Raw genomic sequence first — 22,335 nt, forward strand, 5'->3', positions numbered from 1 at the left:
ACCACTCCCAATGCGGCCAATTCCTCCTAAATGTTCTCTTCTTTCCTCCATCACCCGTTCTGTTATACACTTGGCCTTATATACCTTAGCATTAGGCACCCTTGTTTTTTGAAACAAAATGTTTCACAGTTGTCGTGATACATTTATTCGTGAGATGGGTTAATGTCTGTGCCCCCCATCCCGACTGTATTTGTTCCCTGAGTTCGGGGCCGGCAGCTCTGTACTCCAGAGCCTAGCACGATGTCGAATGAATGAATGAATGAATGAATGAGCCTTCCTCAATAGGTAAGCTCCATGACTAACCACGGTATATGACTGAGCAAGTTCGAATCCTACAAATATGTATAGCTGAAGAAATACACGGTAACACCAACAGTTACTACATACACTGAAATAACTCACCCAAGTGCTTCAAATGACTTTTGGGCTTTGGAGGGGTCAGCATTAAGGCAGTATAATTTGTGGCTAAGAACACGAGCGTTTAAAAAAAAAAACAACAACTTTCCAGACCCCAAGAAACACTGTTTGGACGTGCTCATGGTCCCAGAGGAAGACAGCAGCCACAATGCACGAAGTATAAGGTAGAGGAGAGAATGAACAGTACCAGCGCGGACACAGTGTGTCCGCCCATTGGTTCGGGGACGCTGGAAATCAGCAGCTTGTGTTAGTACTGAAGGTAACTCTTGAGTCTGAGCCTTGGGCTTTCGAGCTAACCTTTGAGTGTGTTGTCAGGGGACCACTTTGCTTAAAAACTTCCCACGGGAAGGATTTCCTAGTGGCGGGGAGGCTGGAGACGACGGGGAGGTAATTCCCTGGGTCTCTAATACACAAAAAGTAACTTTGTTTCCCGGTAGAATACTGTTTCCATAGAGGGTCTAATCAGGGCTCGTGAATGTCTCAGACACCCGCGTTCGCTCAGGTATACAGAATACATTGTATCCACCGAAGCATTGTGAATGGCGTTTCCTTTGATTTTTCATTGAAAGGGAAGAAAGCAGAGTCCCAGTTGGCTTCCAGACCAGCACACGGGGGAAGAGGCGTGGTTTTCAGTTGTGGACAAACCTTAGAAACTCGTCTCGCTTCTGGGGGGTGCCGGGGGGGCGGGGGAGGCAGTTCTAACCTAAGGGAGGGGCTTGTCCCGGGCCCCTCAGGGTGGGGTCCCCCGGTAACGAATTTTTCGCTGGGGAGGAGCGGAATTGGGAAGGGCCCGGAGGCCCTGAGCCAGACCAGTAAACAAGAGCGCACGGGCGGCTCCCAGGGCGCCTTCTGCGCCCGGCGACCCCTCTGGCCACGGACCAGGCCCCGCGGGCGGCGCGTGCGGGCAGCACCGGGCCGCGCCGGCGTTCGCTGGGCGCGAGATTTTGAGCCACAGCCGCCGCCACCGCCCGCGGAGATCCACGCCGCGGTGCCCGCGCCAGCGCCTCTGCGCCTGCGCGCGCGGAAGCCCCGCCCCCGGGCCACCGGCTCGCGGGGCCGCGCCTCCTCATGGCGGCCGCCGCAGTGTGTGGTATTTAGCGGGCGCGCGCGGCGGGCTCGAGGACGCGCGGCGCGGCGGCGGCGGCGGCGGCCAGGGGGGAGCCGGGGCGGCCGTTGCGGGGCGCGCTCTCGAGAGGCGGCGGCGGCCCAGGGTGTCCCGTCGGTCTCGGCGCCGGGAAGAGGCGGTGGCGCTGCCCGCGGTGGCGGGGGTTGGCGACGGAGCGCGTTGGTGCCAGGACCGGGGTCCGAGGCGCGCTCTCCGCCCACAGAAATGNGGCCAACATGGCGCAGGTCAGCTGAGCGCGGGCCGCGCCGGCCGCTCCCCGCGGCCCCTCCCCGCCGCCCGGCCCCGGGGCCGCCGCGCGCGCCCTCCCGCCCGGGCCGAGCCCGCGCCCTGCGCCGGCAGGAATGCGGCCGCCTCCCTTGTTTGTGTCGCTGGGAGCCGGTGGCGCCGGCGGGCGGCCGGCCGGGGAGGCTCGGGCCGGCGGCCGTCAGCCCCGGTGTCCGCGGGCTCCGCTCCCGGGCAGTTGGGGGTCGGTGCGCGACGCGCCCGGGCCGCCGCGTGGAGTGAGTGTCCCGTTCCCAGTCCCGGGGCGGGCGCGGAGGGGGTTCGCGCCTCCGCGCGTCCGAGTCACCGCAGCCCGGAGCGCGGCTCGGAGGGGGCGTCGGAAGGTGCACCGCCCCCTTCCGCGGGCAGCGGCGGCTCGGAGGCCGGTGCGTCGGTTCCAGTCCTGTCCCCGCCCGCCCCCCTTCCCCGGCCTTGACCTTGGGCGAGGCGCTTACCTGCGCTGCGCTCAGGTTGGTCACCTGCGAAGTGGGCGGGGCGCGGTGCCCACTGGGTGGGAGTTGCGGAGGTGGTCGCTGAGGGTTCGGGGTTGGGGGGCTCGGGGCGGGGGGGTGGGGCTGGGGAGGCGGGCCGCGGGGAAGCCGCGCCCCGGAGCCGTGATGGCCGAGTTACCGAACTTGGGAGCCTGTTTTGGCGTGACGGGTGCGTTGGAAGTGCTTAGGCCAGAATTTGTGAAATCACGTTGTAAATCCTTAGTTCTTGGGTTTTTTCCCTTCTAGTGCATTTGTTGTTACGAAATGAAAATAAGGGGTTTAGATGGTACAATGACAGGTGTTTCAAGACGCTGGCGTTTGGAAGTTTCTCCAGGAGGGGACTTGGGTAGGTCCAGAGTCGAACCAGCGAGAGCGACTGGGAGGAGGGGTCCTTCGGGCGCCGAGGCGCTCGCCGAGGGGACCGACTCGGAGAACCGCGTCACTCCGGTGCGCGGGGTCCCTGGGCCTCGGCCTGTTTCAGACGCTCCCGCAGAGCGAAGTGCAGCTTCGGGCAGCAGGTTTGGGGGGAGGTCGGGCCCAGGCGGCAAGCGGAGACTCTGGTTCGCTTTGGGACACATAGGTTTTGAGACTTAGAGTAGATGAGACAAATTGTGTGACTTTTTTTTTGTTCTCGACATTAAAGATACAGACTTAAGTGACCTGGGATGGTTGGTTGCATCCCCAAAGTTTGCTCTGCCCCGTGTTTTCTTTAGCTATGTTATCGAGGTGGTCTAAATGACCCCCTTGGCATTTTTCCAGCATAATTCAGCAACATTAAATACTACTTTTAAACCAAAGTAAGGTAAATTAATAAATGTAGAAGTTTTCTGGATAAGTATTTAACACACTGCAAGTTCAGAAACAAATTTATTTCAATTCAGCTTAGTATCTGTTGCCTCTAAGCTTTGGGAAATTTTCATGAAATGGCTGTAGAGCAATACTCTTTGACATGCAATTAAGAATATTATAATGAGGCTAAATTAATTGGAGTTACAAAGGAAGTATCTAACTATGGCAGTGGTGATGTGGTCTGAAGAATAGGCCTTTATTTTCAGCGTTTTGAAAATAGGTCGCAGGTTATGAGGGTGATGCAGTGGTTACTAACTTTGCAAAGTGACCACTTGTATTTTAAAGCAGTTGATGTGCCCAATTTCTAAAGATTGCAGGTTTTTCTCCGTTAAAGAGGTCTGTTACAGACTTTTGATTATAACTTTAGATTTTCTGTTCACCCCTTGTGAAATGGTTCAGTTCTGGATATTTTTTCAGTTGTTCCCACTGCAAACATATGAAAGCCTCAGAGACAGGTTTTCGTGTCTACCACTTCCCACACCCCCACTCCAAAAACAACCACCCAAACACCCGAGGATAACTTTTTCTTTTTTTATAATGTTTCTTAAATGACTTCTTTCAAACCGCAGTTTTTCCAATGCACTTTAAATGCTGGTGATCGGGTTTTCCGTGGGTACGGTCCCCATAGCGTCGGCTGCAGAGGGGCAGGGCTTGTGCTGCCTCTTCTCCTGTGGTCGGTGCCTGCTTGTTTCTGACCCGCGACTGCCTACTTGCTGGAGGCACTCAGGTCACTGTGCTTGCTGAACTCTAGACCCACGAATTCTCTTGTCTGTAGGTCATTTTTTAAAAGTTCCTTTATGTGTTAGAGCACTTTTAGATTCATAGGAAAACAGAAGGTACTGAGATTTCCCATACACTCCCTGTTCCCACTGGTACACAGCCTGCGCTATTATCAGCATCCTCCACCAAAACGATACATTATGATACATTATTACCGTCGGTGTGAGTGTTGACACTTACCACCCAGAGGTCCATGCTTCAGTTCTGGTTCCCCCTCGATACTGTGCACTGCAAGTTTTGGCAGATGTACAGTGATACGTATCCACTTTTGTATCCTAAGGTGCTTCAGATGTGCATGTCCACTTTTCTAACTGTCCCACCTCTCACCCTCTGTATCCAGTTAGTGGTCAAGCCCTGGCTTTTCTCCTGTCTATTTCAAATCTGGCATTGCTCTGCAGCCTCTCCCTTCCTCTCTCTCTCTCTNCCCCCCCCCCCCCCCCCCCGCCTCTCATTTCCACTGTACATTCAGTCATTCTCTTCTGCTTTCTGAGTAGTCTGCCTGCTTTTGGTCTCTGTCCTCCCTCCAGTCTTTCCTGCAGTTCAGGGGCGCTTTCTGACACGGGGGACTCACGGGGCCTTGGTGTGGTTCTGAGCTCCCTGACATGCGTAGGAAGTGTACAGCCCCCCTTGCACCGGCACCCTCTTGTCTTCCTGCTTCCTCGCCATTTTCACCTGCTGGCTTGCAGGTGCCTGTGTGCAGGTGTCTGCAGGTGCAGGTGTCTCTTCCGCTGAGCTCTGTGGTCTCAGCCCGGCTCATTTGAGATGTTCTGTCTGGACCCCCACCTGGAGTGGGGTGTCATCTCTCTGTTCCCATAGCGCTCTCTGCTCTAACTGTACCTGCTGTAACATGTATCCCTGAACTGTAGTGTTGTCCGTACTACACATGCCCCGCCCCATGCTGATAGTCCGTGTTCTTTGTGGGGACCCTGTGACCTCTTTGTCTCGAGTCCAGCGTGTTTGTGGACTGTGGTTAGTGCTCAGGACAGGTTCACTGAGTCCTGACCAGGGCCTCCACACTGTTCCTACTGTGCCTCCCCAGCTGCAGCCTCTGTGGCATTTTCCCTTTGCCCTGCCTGATCGGACTGGAGTCTTTTGTGTTTCCTGACTCTGTCTGTACTCCAGCACTCCAGCATCTCTGTGCCTTTGCTGACGGCCTTTGCTGACGACCATTCTTTTTTTTTTTTAATATTTTATTTATTTTTAGAGAGAGGGGACAGGAAGGAGAAAGAGTGGGAAAGAAACATCAATGTGTAGCTGCCTCTCATGGGTCCCCCACTGGGAACCTGGCCTGCAACCCAGGCATGCGCCCTGACTGGGAATCGAACCAGCGACCCTCTGCTTCACAGGCCCGCGCTCAATCCACTGAGCCACACCAGCCAGGGCTGCTGACGACCATTCTTAATCCCTCAAATGCCCATCTGTGCCACTCTGGGGACATGACTTAGCTCTCTGAGCCCTGGTTTCCATCAGCATGTGGACAGTTACCAAGGACACTGCCTGCTCCCCCGCCCGCATCCTGCTGCTGGAGACGCGGGCACAGTCCCTGGTTGAGAGGACAGGTTCCTGGGTTAGACCTGGTTTGTTTGGCCCTGTCAGGTCCTGTCACTTTCCAGTTGTGTCTGTGATGTTGGGCCCCTTGAGAGCAGGGATGCTGCCTGCGACATGAGGAAAGTGCTTCCATGATTTTTAAAAACTAGCTGTTGAGTAGGTTACTTACTTTCTGTGAGTGTGACTACTTATAGTCTAGTGAGGGAAGTAAACAGAATCCAGACTGCGACGCCTGCCGTAAGGAGTCAGCAGTGCTGGAGTGAGGAGTGGGGGCGGGAGGGGCTGCTGTCAGGCGGGGCACAGGGAACTGGTGCCTGCCGGAGGCAGGAGTGACCGGGGCTGATCTCGGAGCTCAGAGAAGAGAGTGCTGCACGTGGGTGAGGGGAGTGGCCGGGCAGGACCAGGCGAGGCACACGGGTTTCACTCTCAGGCTGCTAGGAAGCCATCAGAGGGTTTGAATCACGGGAGGGACGTAACCCCCTTTCAGCTTTGGCGCCCGCTCTCCTTGTCTGGAGAGCTGATTGGTCAGAAGGCCGGTTCTGTGATCAGGCCGTTGTTGTGTCTGAGCCTGGATTAAGGCGGTGGCAGTGAAATTGAAGAAGGGTGGGTGGACCCGAGATGTATTTGGAGGCAGAATTAACAGGGCTTGCTGGTGGATTAGGTATTGGAGGCGAGGGGAAAAAGGAATTAAGTGGGCTCTGGCTCACGCAGCTGGGTGGGTTGTGGTGCTGTTATTCAGACAGGAAAGACGGGGGGTGGGTGCAGAGGGATGGCAGCACTGTGACAGGGCCGGTTCAGATCGGTGGGAGGCGAGGACTCTAAGAGTCGTCCAGATGACCCAGTGAGGCGGAGGCCAGTCGGGGACACGGGTCACAGAGGCAGGTGGGAGGTGAATGAGCACGTTTGGGTGTTGGAGGGACTGCACCAGTGGAGAGAGGGACAGGCTGATGCCAGAGGAGAGGGTTGGTGAGGCTGTGAGGTCCCGCAGGTGAGAGGACAGTGCCCAGGTGCGGTCACTTGTTCCTTTCTGACAGGAGGGAAGGCGGAGGCAAATCGGCGTTGGAGGGCTTCTGCTGTGTGTACTCTGGGCGGTGTGGGTGAAGCCGTCAGGCGAGTCTGTGTGGTCAGTGAGTACCCTGCTGCGGCGGGTTAGAGGTGTCCTCCAGAGGCCCCCTGAGAGGCAGCGAGGGGCCAGGAGAGGTGCTGGGACCGCTGGTCTTCTGGGTGACAGCTGCTGTCCTCCTTCCTCCATTGCGTGGGGCGTGCGTGCCTGCACACAGGGAGGGGCTGCTGTCTGTGCCCNACAGGAGGGAAGGCGGAGGCAAATCGGCGTTGGAGGGCTTCTGCTGTGTGTACTCTGGGTGGTGTGGGTGAAGCCGTCAGCCGAGTCTGTGTGGTCAGTGAGTGCCCTGCTGCGGCGTGTTAGAGGTGTCCTCCAGAGGCCCCCTGAGAGGCAGCGAGGGGCCAGGAGAGGTGCTGGGACCGCTGGTCTTCTGGGTGACAGCTGCTGTCCTCCTTCCTCCATTGCGTGGGGCGTGCGTGCCTGCACACAGGGAGGGGCTGCTGTCTGTGCCCATCTCCCACCCCGTTGGACCTGCGTCTGTGCCGTCCTCCTTGCAGCTCGTGCTTGTCTTCATTTAGTTGCTGTTCTGCTTCTCTGTGCTCACTGCTGCCATCCTCACCACCGTGGGAATGCCCAGCTGCTCTGACACCTCCTCGCACTGCCTTCCCCCCACAGTGTGCCTGGTCCTTGGTCAGCACCTTCTTGCCCCTTTACCTTCTTGGGGGCGGGGTCTGCCGTCTGCTGGGCCATCCTCCTTCCCCGCCCATTCCCTTGTGTTTGAGGAGCGTGTCCGCCAGGAGCGCCACACGGGAGGACGTGTGTTTCTGAGCCTTGCGTCACCCTGCTGCCCTCAGTGCCTGGCATAGTTTGTCTTGGCACAGAGCTCTGAGTGCCGATGGTTTTCTCTGAGGGCGTTAAGAAGCTTTGTTCCATTGTATCTAGCCTTGGATGATACTACTCAGAAGTCTGTAGTTCTTTTGCTTTCTCATTTATTCGTTCATTCAACAAATATTTATTGAGCTTATGCGGTGTGCAGGCACTGTTTACGTGTTTGGGACACGTCATTGAACCAGACAAATTCCTACCTTCCAGTTTGGGGGCATGTGGGTGGGGAGGCCGCAACATAATAAATAAGTGTATTGTATTAACCTGTTAGAAAGTAATTCATTCTGTGGAAAAACAGATAGAAATGGGGAGAGGAGAAGGGAAGTGGAAGAGGGGCAAGGACTCGGTGGGCCTGGTGGATGGGTCCTTGGGCGAGCGCTGGCCACTTACAGACCGAGGGATGGGGCCTCCTGGAGAAGGACCAGAAGGAAGAGCAGAGGCTGGAAGGAGATGACCAGTCCTGTGAGCATCTNTGGGGGCATGTGGGTGGGGAGGCCGCAACATAATAAATAAGTGTATTGTCTTAACCTGTGGAAAAACAGATAGAAATGGGGAGGGGAGAAGGGAAGTGGAAGAGGGGCAAGGACTCGGTGGGCCTGGTGGACGGGTCCTTGGGCGAGCGCTGGCCACTTACAGACCGAGGGATGGGGCCTCCTGGAGAAGGACCAGAAGGAAGAGCAGAGGCTGGAAGGAGATGACCAGTCCTGTGAGCATCTGGGAGCAGAACAGTTTAAGGCAGAGGCCCAAAGGAGCCGCCTGGCCACCTGGGGCAAGGAGGCCATGCTGTGGGAGATGAAGACCAAGTGATGGGGACAGACACATCACCGGGATGCGTTGGGGGTGCCAGTGGGGAGGGTATGGGGCAGAGGAGTGGCGTGATCCCGCTCACCTTTGACCTGGGCTCCTCTGGTTGCTGTGCTTGGAGCACGCTGGGGGTGTATGTGGGGTGAGGGGCGAGGATGGGGGTAAGGAGCCGGGTTTCCAGGTAGGAGGGTCTTGCGTCAGTAATCCGGTGAGAGAGCAGGTGCCTTAGACTGCACACTAGTGGTAGGTGGGGAGGGGCGGGTGCGTTGGCACCACAGGACCTCCTGGTCGCTGTAGGTCGGTCACGTGCTAAGAAGAGTCAGGGGTGCCCTCAGGCTCCGGAGCCCAGTCCCCGGGAGGGCAGAGCCTTCTGCTGTCTAGGAAGGAAGGCTGTGGAGGAAGGCCCGGAGCTCCACTTCGACACCTGCCCCCTCCCCCCCACCCCCCGGGGGGGGGTGTGGGGGGCAGCAGTCGGGTGTATGCAGCTGAAGGTTTAGAAAAATCTGGGGGGTTCTGTTTGTTTTACCTGGGGTAGACACAGATTTTGAAGTCCTTGAAAATTTTGGTGGAATTTACAAACTATTGAAGCTGACCAAGGTCCCCAAAGTGAGGAAAAGTGGACTGTGGACAACTTGCAATGTCAGGAGTTTGCGGGCAGGAGCAGGAGCCCGTGAAGGAGCTGAGGAGGGCCTGGTGGGGTTGGGGGCTGGGAGTGGTCGTGGGCAGCGAGCATGGTTTGTCAGCAGGCCGCGGTTCGAACCTGCAACTTAGAGGCAGATGAGACCGCCAGACCAGTCGGTCACGTGGCGCTGCGCGGTGGAGCATGGGAGCGTGTCTGCTGCGGACGAAGCCCGATCGCAGCGCCGCCGAGGCCGGGCTGCAGTCCTTTCTGGCTCCGGCACTGGGTGTGACCTGTTCAGTGTGGCCGCGCGAGCCGTGCTTCCTTGCCAACCTGCGGGTGCTCAGTGGGAGCCGTTCGGCTGCGGCTTTGCTTCATCCACGCGAATCGGTTCTGGATGAGGCCCTCCACCCCTGCCCCGCTTCCCTGGAGCCTACCCTCCTGGCTGTGCTGTAGCTCCAGCCCGGGGCCCGGGGCCCGGGGCCGCTGGTCCGAGGGGCCCTTCAGTGACCGGGCTGCCGCAGGCCAGGTGGCTCAGATCGTGCTAACAGGAAACTAAGATGTTACATGTTGCAGAGAAATTAGCTTGGGGAAAGTTAGAGTGTGTGTTAGTTCATGTGTTACATCCTTTGAAATAACTGAAATGGTATGGTTAGTTTCAGATGTAATGTTTATGAAGATACGTTATAACTTCCAGTGGAGTATAGTTCAATTTGAATAAGGCTCCATAAATTTTAATGTGGCATTTGTTTCCCATAAATTTCATTATTTTTGTATTGGACTAGCAAAGAGATGTCAGTCATATAATGTCTTTCTCGGGTGATTTTTTTAAATGCATCGAACTGTTTTATTTTTTACTTACTTACTTTTAAATTTTTTAAAGATTTTATTTATTATTTATCTTTAGAGGGGAAGGGAAAGAGAGAGGGAGAGAAACATCAATGTATGGTTGCTTCTCGTGCATCCCTTGCTGGGAACTGGCCCCCGCCGGGAACTGGCCTGCAACCCAGGCATGTGCCCTGACTGGGAATCGAACCGCGGTCCTCTGGTTCACAGGCCTGTGCTCAATCCACTGAGCTACACCAGCCAGGGCTTGAGTGATTTTTTTAGCCTTGTTTTTAAAATCTCTTCGGTCCCAAGCGGTGTGCTTGTCTCCGTTCAGTGCAGCATCAGCTCTTCACAGTGTGCTGCCAAGTGTGATCTGCTTTACAACTGTTGTTCTGAGATGTGTGTGCGTGTGTGGGCTCTCGTCCGCTGTGTTTGTCGGCGGGAATGTGGAGCTAAATGGGGTGTCACGCTGTGGGATACACTGTGGGACTGGGCGCAACGTATTTTATGAAATTTCGAAAGCAGGGCGCAACGCCAGGATGGGGCAAAGGGGCGCTCGTCTCCTGGAGTGCGTGGTGACCGTGCACACTGGGAGAGTGTGAAACGTCGGGCAGTGGACACTTGTATTCAAACTGGGACACAAATAGCTGAGTGACTAGTATTTGGATGCTTTTAAAAATTTTTATTTGATATTAGGGAGGAACAAAGAGAGAAGCATGATATTAAAATATGTCATTCTACCTATTCATGCATCATCGATTAATTCTTATATGTGCCCCGATGGGGGATCGAACCCCCGATCTTGGCGTGTCTTGGTGTGTCTTTGTGGATGAGGTTCTAACCAACTGAGCTACCTGGCCAGGGCGTGGATGTTTTTATCTAGACTGTGTGACTTGCAGTAATAATTGTGGTGTAATCTTGACTGACATAGTTTTGAAAATTTCAACTGTGTTACCAAAATTCTATTATTTAATAGTGTGTGCTATGAAATAAAAGGGGTGAGACAAAAATGACAAAAGAAAACAAAGAATAAAAAATATACAAAGAACAACACTGACAAAAAAGATTAGGAAGCCTGTTTGACCCTCTTTCTTCCTCTTATTTCTCTGCTCCTCTTTTCTCGATACTTTGGATAATGTCTCATGATTTAATGGCCAACTCAAACAGTCATGTTCTACCACTTTGGTGCAAAAAATGTCAACAAGCAACTGCTTGTTAGGACTAGAGGTTTAATGTAAAGAATTTAGGTAAATGTTAAATGTTTTTGACACTTTATTAACACTGAAAAGAAATATTGGGTGCTAAGTTAAATATTCTGCACCAAACAGAAGATTATTCACACTTTTTTAGGGTTATTTGAAAGAAAATAAGATTTAGGAATAAAGCGGTCTGGCTCTCTTTTTATTACTTCTTAAATTTTGTGATTTGTAAAAAAGATTTTGTTTATAGTTTAGGGAGACGGGAGGGAGGGAGGGAGGGATCGCTGCCTCCCGTGCTGCCTCCCTCTCCTGGGACCAGACCCACAGCCCTGCGGTTACTGGCCCACACTGCAGCCAGCTCAGCCACCCCAGTCAAGGGCCGTTTCTGATCTTTGGTTTCCTCATCTGCAGAATGGAGAGACAACCTGCTTTATGAGGCCTGTGTACAGAGCTCACAGGACAGAAGAAGAACATCAGCTGAAAATTTCTTTGTGTATTTTGTTGTGCGTGGTGCCCTCCCGTGTGTGATAGGCAGCCACGTGTTGTGTGCATTAAACGTGGCATTGTTATTCCCATGTATAATGTGCACCCTTATTTTCCCTCCAAAATTTGGGCAAAGTGTGCGTTACAGAAGACAAAATATAATAGTTCTTTATCAGATACGCCTTTTGCAATGATATTCTCCCAATTTGTGGTTTGTCTTCTCATCCTCCTGACAGTGTGTTTTGCAGAGCAGAGATTTTTAGTTTTAATCAAATTCAGCTTATCAATTGTTTCTTTCTTGGTCATATCTTTGGTAGTGTTTCTAGAAGTCATTGCCAAACTCAAGGTCATCTAGATTTTCTCCTATGTTGACTTCTGGGACGTTTATGGTTTTACATTTTACATTTGCGTCTTTGATTCAAATTTTAACTTTTGCAAAGGTGTAAGATCTGTTTCTGAAATTATTTCAACTTCCATGTTTCCCAAGCTGTGGCCTGATCTTACCAGACCTCTTAGTGGGCCCCACGTGTCTGTGCCGTTCTGTTTTTACACTTGCTTATAATACGATTGTTTATTGTTTATTTCGTAATTATTTGTGCCTTGCCTGGGTTTATAATATTTACTTCCTAGTTTGTAATTTTAATGCCTGTAGTTTAGTCTTAGTTCTGCATTTAAGTGGAGTCACTGTTGACTAGTCTTTTTACAACTGAATCACCATTTCTAAATTATTTATTTTGATTCATCACTTTATTGGTTTGATTTTTTTCACCAAGTAATTTTCGTGAGAGTTCATGGGTACCATATTCCTCGAGTTCTTGCAGATCAAAGCATGTCGGCTCGTTGCCTTTTTTCTTACTTTTTTCTGGTGGCAGAAGCAACGCCAGTGCCCAGTAAAACTGCCGAGAGGCGCGACCTGCTCCGGCTCTGACGCATTCGCGGGTCCTGTGGGTCCTCTGCCACCCCTGCCATCCCTGGACATCAGAGACCTTGCCCCGCCTGAGTCTCGCTCTCCTTGGCTCCTTGGCTCTGCCCTTCAGACTCCTGCTACTTAGTGTGGGGCCTCAGCCAGCAGTGCTGGCCACACCGGGAGTGGGTCGTCCCGGGCTCTCCGAGGGCCAGCCACGCTCCCCTGCTTGGCTGAGACGAATCCTGGCTCTAAGTCCCAGTCTGCACTGTAACAGGACCCCTGGGTGGTCAGTGAGCGTGAGGAAGCCGGGGAACTGTGCAGTCTGGGGTCCGCTGCCCTTCCCTCTAGTGGGCCCTCACATCTCCTTGGGGTGGGAGCTCTTTTGTTCTAGGCAGGCTTCTCTTTTTCAGCCTCTCATCTTAACCCTTCTGGGTATCAACTGCTTGTTTTGATTAGACAGTCCGTAGGCATCTCCTACTCTGCATCTCATTGTCCTGTTTCAGTATCTAGCCAGTGTAGTGCCTAGTAGGTTTTGATTAAGTTATGCTGTCTACACGCATATTTTTTTTACCTGAGGTAGAAGCCTCAAAATGCAGTGAGCTAGTCAGGAAAATAGCAAGTGTGTGTTGCTGGACAGATGTGTTAGGGTTTGAGTTTGCTTCTTCATCGACTGTGCCCTCGCCTTGGTCAGGTGGCCAGTTTTCAGGCGGCTGTGTGTGGGGCCTTTCACCCTGGGCTTTCTCCACTTCGGACCGTCAGTCTCATTAGGCACTGACTTTCCTTCTGTAGCCCTGCAGTGTTCAGATTTACCTTCAGGAAAGGNAGGTAGAAGCCTCAAAATGCAGTGAGCTAGTCAGGAAAATAGCAAGTGTGTGTTGCTGGGCAGATGTGTTAGGGTTTGAGTTTGCTTCTTCATCTACTGTGCCCTCGCCTTGGTCAGGTGGCCAGTTTTCAGGCGGCTGTGTGTGGGGCCTTTCACCCTGGGCTTTCTCCACTTCGGACCGTCAGTCTCATTAGGCACTGACTTTCCTTCTGTAGCCCTGCAGTGTTCAGATTTACCTTCAGGAAAGGGGTGCTTTTAGAAAAATATGTACAATTAACATTTTTTTCTTATCACTTTGCTGCAGTTCTGGAAACTAAAGATAGGTTATTTTCTTAGCATTATTGTTTAAAACCAAAGTTTGACTTTTAACTAGGTCTTTTAAGATACTGATTTTTTTTTAGATTTTCCAAATAATCATCAGTAGTCTTGACATCATCATGAGTTTGTTTTGTTTTGTTTTTAAGATTTTATTTATTTTTAGAGAGAGGGGAAGGGAAGGAGAAAGAGTGGGAGAGAAACATCAATGTGTGGTTGCCTCTCCTGTGTCCCCTACTGTGGACCCGGCCTGCAACCCAGGCCTGTGCCCTGACTGGGAATCAAACCCTTTGGTTTGCGGGCCCGTGCTCAATCCACGAGCCACACCAGCAAGGCAAGATGTTGAATTTTTAATGGGACTTGTCTAAATTTTGTCAGTGTGTGAAAAAGTAAATCTAAAATAGAAGCAGTTTTTAACATTAAGTTTAACAAACATTTTCTGCATAATACTCATAATATCAAATGTAGAAAGTACCATTTTTTTTTGCAGAAAGCAGTTGAGGAAAGGAGAAAAACCCTTAAATGTTTTGTTTTGAAAAGTAGTTTGATTTAACCCCTTGGTTTCTAGAACAGAGTCATTTATAATACGGACCTATGCTTTTCTTTTACAGTAAACATTACATTGTTTCTGTGAATGATTTTTGGAGAAGTAAGAGGGGTAATGATATTTGCAACCCACTTTTTTACTAAATTAAGAATGCAAGATTTACTTCTTATTCTGTTTTCACATTTTTTGGACTAATCTTTATTAAAAAGCTTATTTGTTGTCCCCTTTGAAGGAAATAGAGCTAAAACCGCCGCCTCCTGTCACTCAGCTGACTGGCTGATGGTCGCTTCTTGGACAGAGGCCCCCCCGCCCGGCCCGCCCCGTGTGTTCTGTCTGCAGCTGCTTCCTGACGCTACATTACAGTCTGGTTCCCTGCCCGACTCTTTCTCCCCTCTCACCTCACTTCGTTGGTGCCTGTGTTACCTCCCTGCTGCTGTGCCCTAGCATCCTCACGGGCGCAGTGGCGGGGTTAGGGTGTGGACATCTTCGGGGGGCATCCTTTGCCTGCTGTCATGCCATTTGTAAACTGGAAGAAAATGCTAAGCACGACACTGTATTAATTAGAGTAGCCAGGCATGCGGCTATGACTAATCAGACAAATTCTTCATCAGCCATTCAATAAAAGGAAACAAGTTCCCACATGACATTGAGAATACAAGTTTAAGTCCATCTGCTTCTCCTGTGGGCTGATGTGTAAAAGCAGTGGTCAGGTACTCTGAACTCACTAAGATAACATTAAAGGATATTTCTAAAATGTTTTGTTTAGGTTAAAATCTATTTAAACTTCATACCAACTTGGGATTGAGGTGTAGGTAATGAGCACACTTGCAAAATGTGGACTTTTTGCTTACTTTGGATCCTCTGGGCTTGTCGTAACGTGCTGCAGTTTTTGTGCAGTTTTCAGGTCCCCGTGACACCACCGTGGGTGAGTTGTGCCTGGCTGAGAAATTCTGTTGGGGTTACTGCGTAAACCCCCAGGGGTGGGCTGGGCTCACATTTGGGCGTAGGTGACTGGAGACCACTTCACCTTTCACTGTGGTGACTCCCTCCTTGAGGGGTTTGTCCACAGATTAAGGATTTTCAGACAGTGCTGGAAGGCCCTTTGGAAGTCTGGGCGGGGAGATGCAATTTTCTTTTAGCTTGAGGAATCAGTCATCTTCTTTATTTGCTTTATACATTTGGGCTCTGTCTTAATTGTTTTTGCAAAGACTTTCTCTGCCTAAAACATCGGAAGTCTTCTGCCTAGAAACTTGAGAGCTATCTAGAATGGATCAGTATAAGAAGATAAAATGTAGGTAATAGTAGTTTGTATGCGTCGATAGACAGTGTATTTTCAATTACACTCTTCTCCTAATGATACAAAACATCACTAATAAGGTCGTGGTAAAATAAGGCCGAGGTGATGGAACACGCAGTTAATACGGTGGGGGTGGGGAGTGACTAGCGGTGAGACTCCACGCTGGGGGTGGGTGATCGGCCCTCTGCCATCTGCAGGCCTCCGGGAGTGACAGCAAGGTGGCCGCACCGGAGGGCGCCGGCTGGCCCGAGGCCCAGGGCTGGACTGGGGCGAGGCGACGCTGGTTTAACGGCGGAGCAGGCCCCTGGGTGTCAGGAGGCCACGCGGGCTGGCTTTCCCAGGGTCGGGAGAGAACGCAGTGTCGTTGTGGAGGTGGATGTGGGAGTTTAAGGGGGGGGGGTCTTCCCTCTCTGCAGTGTTTCTGGAGCGAGAGGGGGACTTAGGATGCGATGCTGGCGGTAGAGATGGAGGCGGGAGTGAGAACCGAGGACTCCCGGTAAAGTTACTGGGTGCTTCCCCGGCAGCGAACCCTGGCAGCGCGGGGAGGGCTCCTGTGTGGCCGCGCGGTCCGCACGGGCTGTGCGAGGCTGTCCCAGGCGGCCGGTGTCCGAGCCCGGAACTCGGCTGGTGACGATGCTGGGGTGCCCGGGCTGTTGGCCACCCCCTCCCCCGCCGTTGGAGGCCTCGGGCGGTGGGTGGAGCGCGGGCGGCGCTGAGCACGCGCCCTCGCCCCTCCCGGCAGAGCTTCTGGCCGCCGCCCGTGCCTGCGGAGGCGCCTGCGGCGGCGGGTGCGCCCGGCTTTTCTGCAGCTGCGCCCGCCCGGCCCTGGGCTGCAAAGAGCGCTCCGGTGGCGGGAGCCCGCGGTCACTCGTGAGGGCCTCCCACCCGCCATTGCGCCCTGACCGCCCGCCCTGCCCCCGAGCTGGCGCGGGCGGGACAAACGGCCGGGCAGTTGGGCGCCCGCGTTCGGAGCCGCAGTCGGATTTGAGCCCCGGAAGGTGTAGTCCGCGCCTCCTGAGACCGAAGAGGCTTCCTTCTGCCGGCTCCGGGCCGGGGCTTCTGGGGAGCGGTCGCGGTGGACGGAGCGGGCCCTCCTGCGCGTCCCCACAGCGCGACCCCGACATGCGGGGCGACAGAAGCCGTTCAGGAGGGGCCGCTGCCGCCCACGGCCTCTGCTTCTGGGGGAAGGGCCGTGCGCTGCCCGGCTTCCCATGACCGGGAGGTCGGCCTCGGCCTCTCTGTGCTCCTGGAGGGGCGCCTTGCGCACGTGCCTGCCGGCCGCTGGGACGAGGAGGAGAAGAGGTACTGGCTTTTCAGAGACCGGGTCGCTCGCACTGGGAACCGGGGGAGTCTCGGGCGGTGGGAGCGACAGCATCGGGACGGGCCGCAGCGCAGCTCAACTCTCAGGGCCTTTCTTTGATTGGCGTTTAACCCCGACGTCCCATGGGGCCTTGCGCAGTTTGCCGCGGACACTCGAGTCCTTGCTGCAGGGCTGCCTGGCGGCCGGGGCTCTGGGCGGTTGTGACCACAGTCTCGTGAATGTAGTGTCTTGGCGAGAAACGCCCGCCACGTTTCACGTGTTTTCACACTTTGAATGGGAGTTTAGGTCGCTTTTTATGGTGTTTGGAAAATAATAAAGATACATTGTAACATGAACCTGAACTATGGTTAAGTGTGTAACTATTTTGTTAGGCCAAGAAATTAAACAGGAGTGTTTCTCTTGCTTAGTAGTTACATCATGTTGAATACAGCCTGAGCTTATTGACTCTCGATTTGATTAGCTGCTTCAGTTTAGTAATTTGAAAGACATTGGTGGCTTAGCATTTCCCCCCAATTATTTTGTTGCTCACTTAATGAGCATCATGAAATGGACCCTGGAACCAGCATGTAGCACAGACACGGCGTCCGGCGGTGCTTACCCGATTGTTGACACGTGACCTAAAATGTGCCGGTCACGTGCAGGAGGAACCTCCTGGGGCTCCGGAGGGTGAGTTCTTGTGCTGTTCCTTTGCTGGGTCCGCCGCCTGCGTTGCGCTGGGTTTGCAGCCGTGAGCGCGGGCTGCGCAGTCCTACGCGCAGGGCGAGCCACGTGGAGGGGACTGCGCTGGACTGTTTCCTCCCCGGCTCGCACCCTGTTAGCGTCGGTCCAGCAGGCCTTGCGCGCGCCCTCCGGCTGCATTCCCGAGTGTCTGCTGTGAGTGACGCAGAGCCAGGCTGCATCGACTGCCCCACTGGTGGCCAGTGCTGGCTTTCAAAGTGAAATTCTCTGCAGCAGAATAGTGATGATAATTGAGCAAACGTTAACCTTTGAGGCATTAAGTTTAATTTTGTTGCATGTGGCTTGTATATAGTTATAGGGCTACACTCAGGCCAGTAGGCTGGTCTTTGGCCCTCAGGGTCAGCCCCAAGGCACAGGTAGATTTCTGGGGAAAGGTGCTGTTTCATCCTCTCACACGGCCTGAGGTTAGTCACAGTGCCGGGGATTCCTGCCAGGTGGCGTCTGTCCCCGGCGGGCTTTACTGTGCCGATGCATGTCTTTAGCAGCAGTGGCGAGCCTCGGGCACAAGGAGCTCTTTCCCTGTGGACCCAGACCCCTGCCCCCAGAGGTGTGTGTGCCTCTCTAATGCTTTTGTTTTTGCTTACTTTCTTTTCCTAACTTTCCCTGTTGCAAATTTTATCTGATTTGTATTGTGGAGTGGCAGAACAGAATGATTTACTTTCTCTGACTGTCAGACTAGAAACTTGAAGGTTAGCCCTGCGTCTGCCCTCGACCCCCCTCACCTTTGAGGGGGGCCCTCTCAGTGGGAAACAAGATTACCACCCAGCTGGTGTTAACATTCTGGGGAGAGACAGACTGGGTGAGGGTGGGCGGTGGGCGGCACTCGGCCCTTCTGACCCCTCCGTTCCCCAAGTGGAGCTCTCGAGCAGATCACTGATCAGCCTTAGGGTCCCTCCGAGTCTGTGCCTTGCGACTCTTCTGGTCACGTCCACTCCCTACAGCTGTGCACAGCTGACTCAGATGGGGAAGAGCAGACTGCGGGGGGCGGGGGGGGGGGGCGAGTCCAGAGCTCACACTGTTCCTTCGTTGCTCAGGGCCCAGGGGCTGTTCCNGCTCACACTGTTCCTTCTTGCTCAGGGCCCAGGGGCTGTTCCGGCATTTGTCCCACAGTGCACCCAGGGGTGGCTTGTGCTTTTCGTTTGAGGAAGTGGATTCTGGTGTGTTCTGGAACATTTTGTGGAGCTATTTCATCCAGTGTATAACTCCTAGTAATCAAAATGCATACTGTGTGCAATTATCTGACCCTGTTTATTTTCCTTTGTTTTGCTCAGTAAAATTTGCATGAAACAAGTATAACTTTGTAAAACAAGTTAAAACTGTAACTGCAGTTCTCCTTCCTCATTTTATTCTTACTTATGCTCTTATTACAGAAATGAGCCGCCAGACTGCGGCAGCGCTGCCTACCGGGACCTCCAAGTGCACGCCGTCCCAGAGGGTGCCCGCCCTGACGGGCACCACCGCGTCCAACAATGACCTGGCCAGTCTTTTTGAGTGTCCTGTCTGCTTCGACTATGTGCTGCCGCCCATTCTGCAGTGTCAGAGCGGCCACCTCGTCTGCAGCAACTGTCGCCCGAAGCTCACATGCTGCCCCACCTGCCGCGGCCCCTTGGGGTCCATTCGCAACTTGGCTATGGAGAAAGTGGCCAACTCGGTACTCTTCCCTTGTAAATACGCCTCCTCCGGGTGCGAGATCACGCTGCCCCACACGGAGAAGGCAGACCACGAGGAGCTCTGTGAGTTTCGGCCCTACTCCTGCCCGTGCCCCGGCGCGTCCTGCAAGTGGCAGGGCTCGCTGGACGCCGTCATGCCGCACCTGATGCACCAGCACAAGTCCATCACCACGCTGCAGGGGGAGGACATAGTCTTCCTCGCCACGGACATCAACCTGCCCGGCGCCGTGGACTGGGTGATGATGCAGTCCTGCTTCGGCTTCCACTTCATGCTGGTCCTGGAGAAGCAGGAGAAGTACGACGGGCACCAGCAGTTCTTCGCCATCGTGCAGCTGATCGGAACGCGCAAGCAAGCCGAGAACTTTGCGTACCGACTGGAGCTCAACGGTCACAGGCGGCGATTGACTTGGGAAGCCACTCCGCGGTCTATTCATGAGGGGATTGCAACAGCCATTATGAATAGTGACTGTCTAGTCTTTGACACCAGCATCGCACAGCTTTTTGCAGAAAACGGCAATTTAGGCATCAACGTAACTATTTCCATGTGTTAAAATGGCAATTGAACATTTCCTGGCCAGTGTTTAAAACCATTGCATTCAACTTCACAGAGAACAGGCACTGCCTGCCGACCAGAGACTTTGGGCGGGCGGGGCTAGTCACATGAAGGTAAATGAAAGGAGAGGCTGTTAAATCCGGGAGACAGTTGCATGTAGTAACACTAATATATTTAAAATAAGTCAACAGTAAACCACTGAAAAGAAATATATATATATACACCCAAGATGGGCATCTTTTGTATTAAGAAAGGAAGCATTGTAAAATAATTCTGAATTTGTGTTCGTTGTAGATTGAGTGTCCTGTTGGAAATACTGGGTTTTGTTTTTTGTTTCTGCGGGAGTGCGTGCGTGCGTGTGCAGTCGTGAGCGTGTGTGCGTGTGCATTCGGGTTTTCCTGTAACTGACAAGCCATGTGAGTGGTCTCAGGCCACTGCTTCCCCCTTTCTGAGTCGATGCATAGTGCTGCTGTGTGTGTGTATTTGTGTGTGTGTTTGGTCATTTTTATTAATTCTAGTTTTTCATTAAATAAATTTGACTTTCTTTTCTGTAATTCAGGCTTTTCCCAATTTTTTTTGTACCTTTTTAAAGTTAGTGTCTTTTTGATATGCATAATTGTTCATGGTGAAGTTTATACATGTGTGCTCCATAATATTTTTTCTCCCCATTAATCAGTTAATTAGACATACTTTAAATTCAGCTGTTTTTGTGAAGAGTTCCAGAAAGGAGAGGGGACAGTGGTAGAATTATCAGGAGCTATTTAAAGCAGCTGTAAGATGGTCATTCTTTCTCTCTTTTTCTCCAGTTGAGTCAGATCTTCAAACGTATTCTTTGAAAGGTTAGAATATACTGATTTTTTTAAAACACTAAAAAAAATAGGCTATTTTTTTCAAATATTTTGGACAAATCACATGTTTAAAATTTGTTCTTGTATTTATTGGTTTTGAAAAAGAAGGCATTGTCTTACACAGTATTTGTAATTAAAAGCAAATCATTTGTTTTAAAAAATGGCAGTTTGCAAAAAAATGTTTGTGGTCTTTTATAATTCTCATTAAAAGAATATCTGGCAAATTAGAGAACTCTGTGTCTGTTTAAGCTCTAAACCTGATTGAAACCTGAAGTTGCCCTCCCGCCCAGCCCTGGGCCTGGGAGCGGGGAGCAGCGCACCGCCTGCAGTGCGGGCGCTTCAGTGTCAAATGCAGCCCAGGCCTCTGTCTGCACAGCTGGCCTTCGCCTCCCTCTCGCTCACATTTTGATTCTCACGGTTTTCTTACGATCTTTTTACATTGAGAGAGAGGAGAAGGAAGAGAGAAGGAAACATCAATGTGTGGTTGCCTCTCCAGCGCCCCCTACTGGGGACTCTGCCCACAACCCAGGCATGCGCCCTGACTGGGAATCCAACTGGCAACCCTTTGGTTTGCGGGCCAGCACTCAATCCACAGGCCACATCAGCCACGGCTGATTCTCACAAGTCTTAGGAGGCTGATTAGTTAACATGCTGATCACTTTTCCTCCTTAAAAAACAAAACAAAAATGAGCTAACATTTCACAGCCTAGGGATTACGAGCCTGGGCTCAGACGCCAAACTCCCACGGGCCTTCACGACTGTCCCAGCTCGAATGCATTTCCCAGCGGCTTGACGTCGGGGCACCAGCATCCTAACATGTACGGTGGGTGGGGTTAGCTATCCAGCTACCTCAAAGGGTCCCGTCAGCTAGAGTAGGGCCCCTAGGTCAGTGCTTTGCAGGTCATCAGCACCCAACAAGCGGCAGCTGTTCTCATCATGCCCCGGACCAGCAGCACAGAGCTAGCTGCTGCCTGCGGCCCTACACAGCCGGCGAGGCGCTGCGGGGGCCTTCGGAGTCACCTGGGACCACTTTCCTCGGTGTGGCTTTTACAACCCCCGGGCCGTGAAAAGCCTGTTGGAGTTACTCTGGAGCACGGAGTTCGCTTCTGATCCCCATGGTCAGTGAGGAGGACTCTGCCATCTCTCTGCTGCGTAAGCCTTGGGCCCGTGGCGGAAGCAGACGCTGGCCAGCCGCACACCTACGTCCAGGTCTGATGAGGAAGCTGCTCCCCACCCCCTCGCTGAGCCCCAGCTCCCCTTGCGCGCAGGTGTGAGCCGCGCGGGTTCTTGCTCTGCTGGAGGGGCATTTTCTCGCAGGATCTTACCGCCGTCTTCTCGGGCGTACTTCAGTGTAAGTGCAGTTGGTGATGCATTCGTCACCTCTGAGGCTTCCAGTCGACAGGAGGCGCTTAGCAGTCACTCTAGGGGAGTCAGCGCCCCAGACCCGGCGCCGTTCAAAGATCCACTGCACTGAATGTTTTTGCAGCAGTGTGTCCTTTGGTTTTTAAAATATTTTTAAAAAAAAAATGTGCTCGACAGATAGATGTCGGAAGTTAGAAAATGGTGCTCACAGCCGAGATGAGTATTTTTACTTTTCCAGCTTTTACTGTGTGGTCGCCTGAGCTCACAGTCAGTTTGAAATCCTGTGGTCTTTGGGTCATGTGATTATGTGACCCCCTTCACATCCGCACACGTGGTCCCCTGAGCATTTCATCGCTTTAATCGGAAAAACTCCATCTGGGTAAGTTTTGTGAGGGTTGACTCATTGTAGCCAGTTCCCTGGCAGGCCCTTACTTTGCTCACTTGGTCCAGGTAAATTTTGGGGGGCTGGTTGTAAATAACCTGCGAACATTTATATGTTTTCTGATGTTGATATTCTTTATCTTCTTAAGTTCTTTATACTTTTATCATTGCCTTCCGGGGGGTTCCAGTGGACACAACAAGGTGATTTTCCATTGGCCTG

The 22,335-nt window shown here is 52.7% G+C and overlaps 1 protein-coding gene across 5 annotated transcripts; it reads left to right on the top strand.

The window, feature by feature from the left end:
• The first annotated feature begins 1,641 nt into the window (after positions 1 to 1,641).
• On the top strand, positions 1,642 to 20,596 carry SIAH1 (siah E3 ubiquitin protein ligase 1). Of its 5 annotated transcripts, XM_037066373.1 has the most exons (3): positions 1,884 to 2,043; positions 15,659 to 15,738; positions 18,672 to 20,596. In XM_037066373.1, exon 3 carries the CDS (start codon positions 18,674 to 18,676, stop codon positions 19,520 to 19,522), a length of 849 nt encoding a protein of 282 aa, XP_036922268.1. In that variant the 5' UTR covers positions 1,884 to 2,043; positions 15,659 to 15,738; positions 18,672 to 18,673; the 3' UTR covers positions 19,523 to 20,596. The 5 variants fall into 5 exon arrangements, with proteins under 5 accessions (XP_036922271.1, XP_036922268.1, XP_036922267.1 ...); XM_037066376.1 differs by lacking the exons at positions 1,884 to 2,043; positions 15,659 to 15,738 and adding an exon at positions 1,642 to 1,752 and having other exon boundaries at positions 18,679 to 20,596; XM_037066372.1 differs by lacking the exon at positions 15,659 to 15,738.
• The last annotated feature ends 1,739 nt before the right edge of the window (positions 20,597 to 22,335 follow it).

This window comes from Sturnira hondurensis, unplaced genomic scaffold (assembly GCF_014824575.4).
Source record: "Sturnira hondurensis isolate 20B ecotype Veracruz unplaced genomic scaffold, ASM1482457v3 Scaffold0016617, whole genome shotgun sequence".
NCBI classification, from domain to species: Eukaryota; Metazoa; Chordata; class Mammalia; order Chiroptera; family Phyllostomidae; genus Sturnira; species Sturnira hondurensis.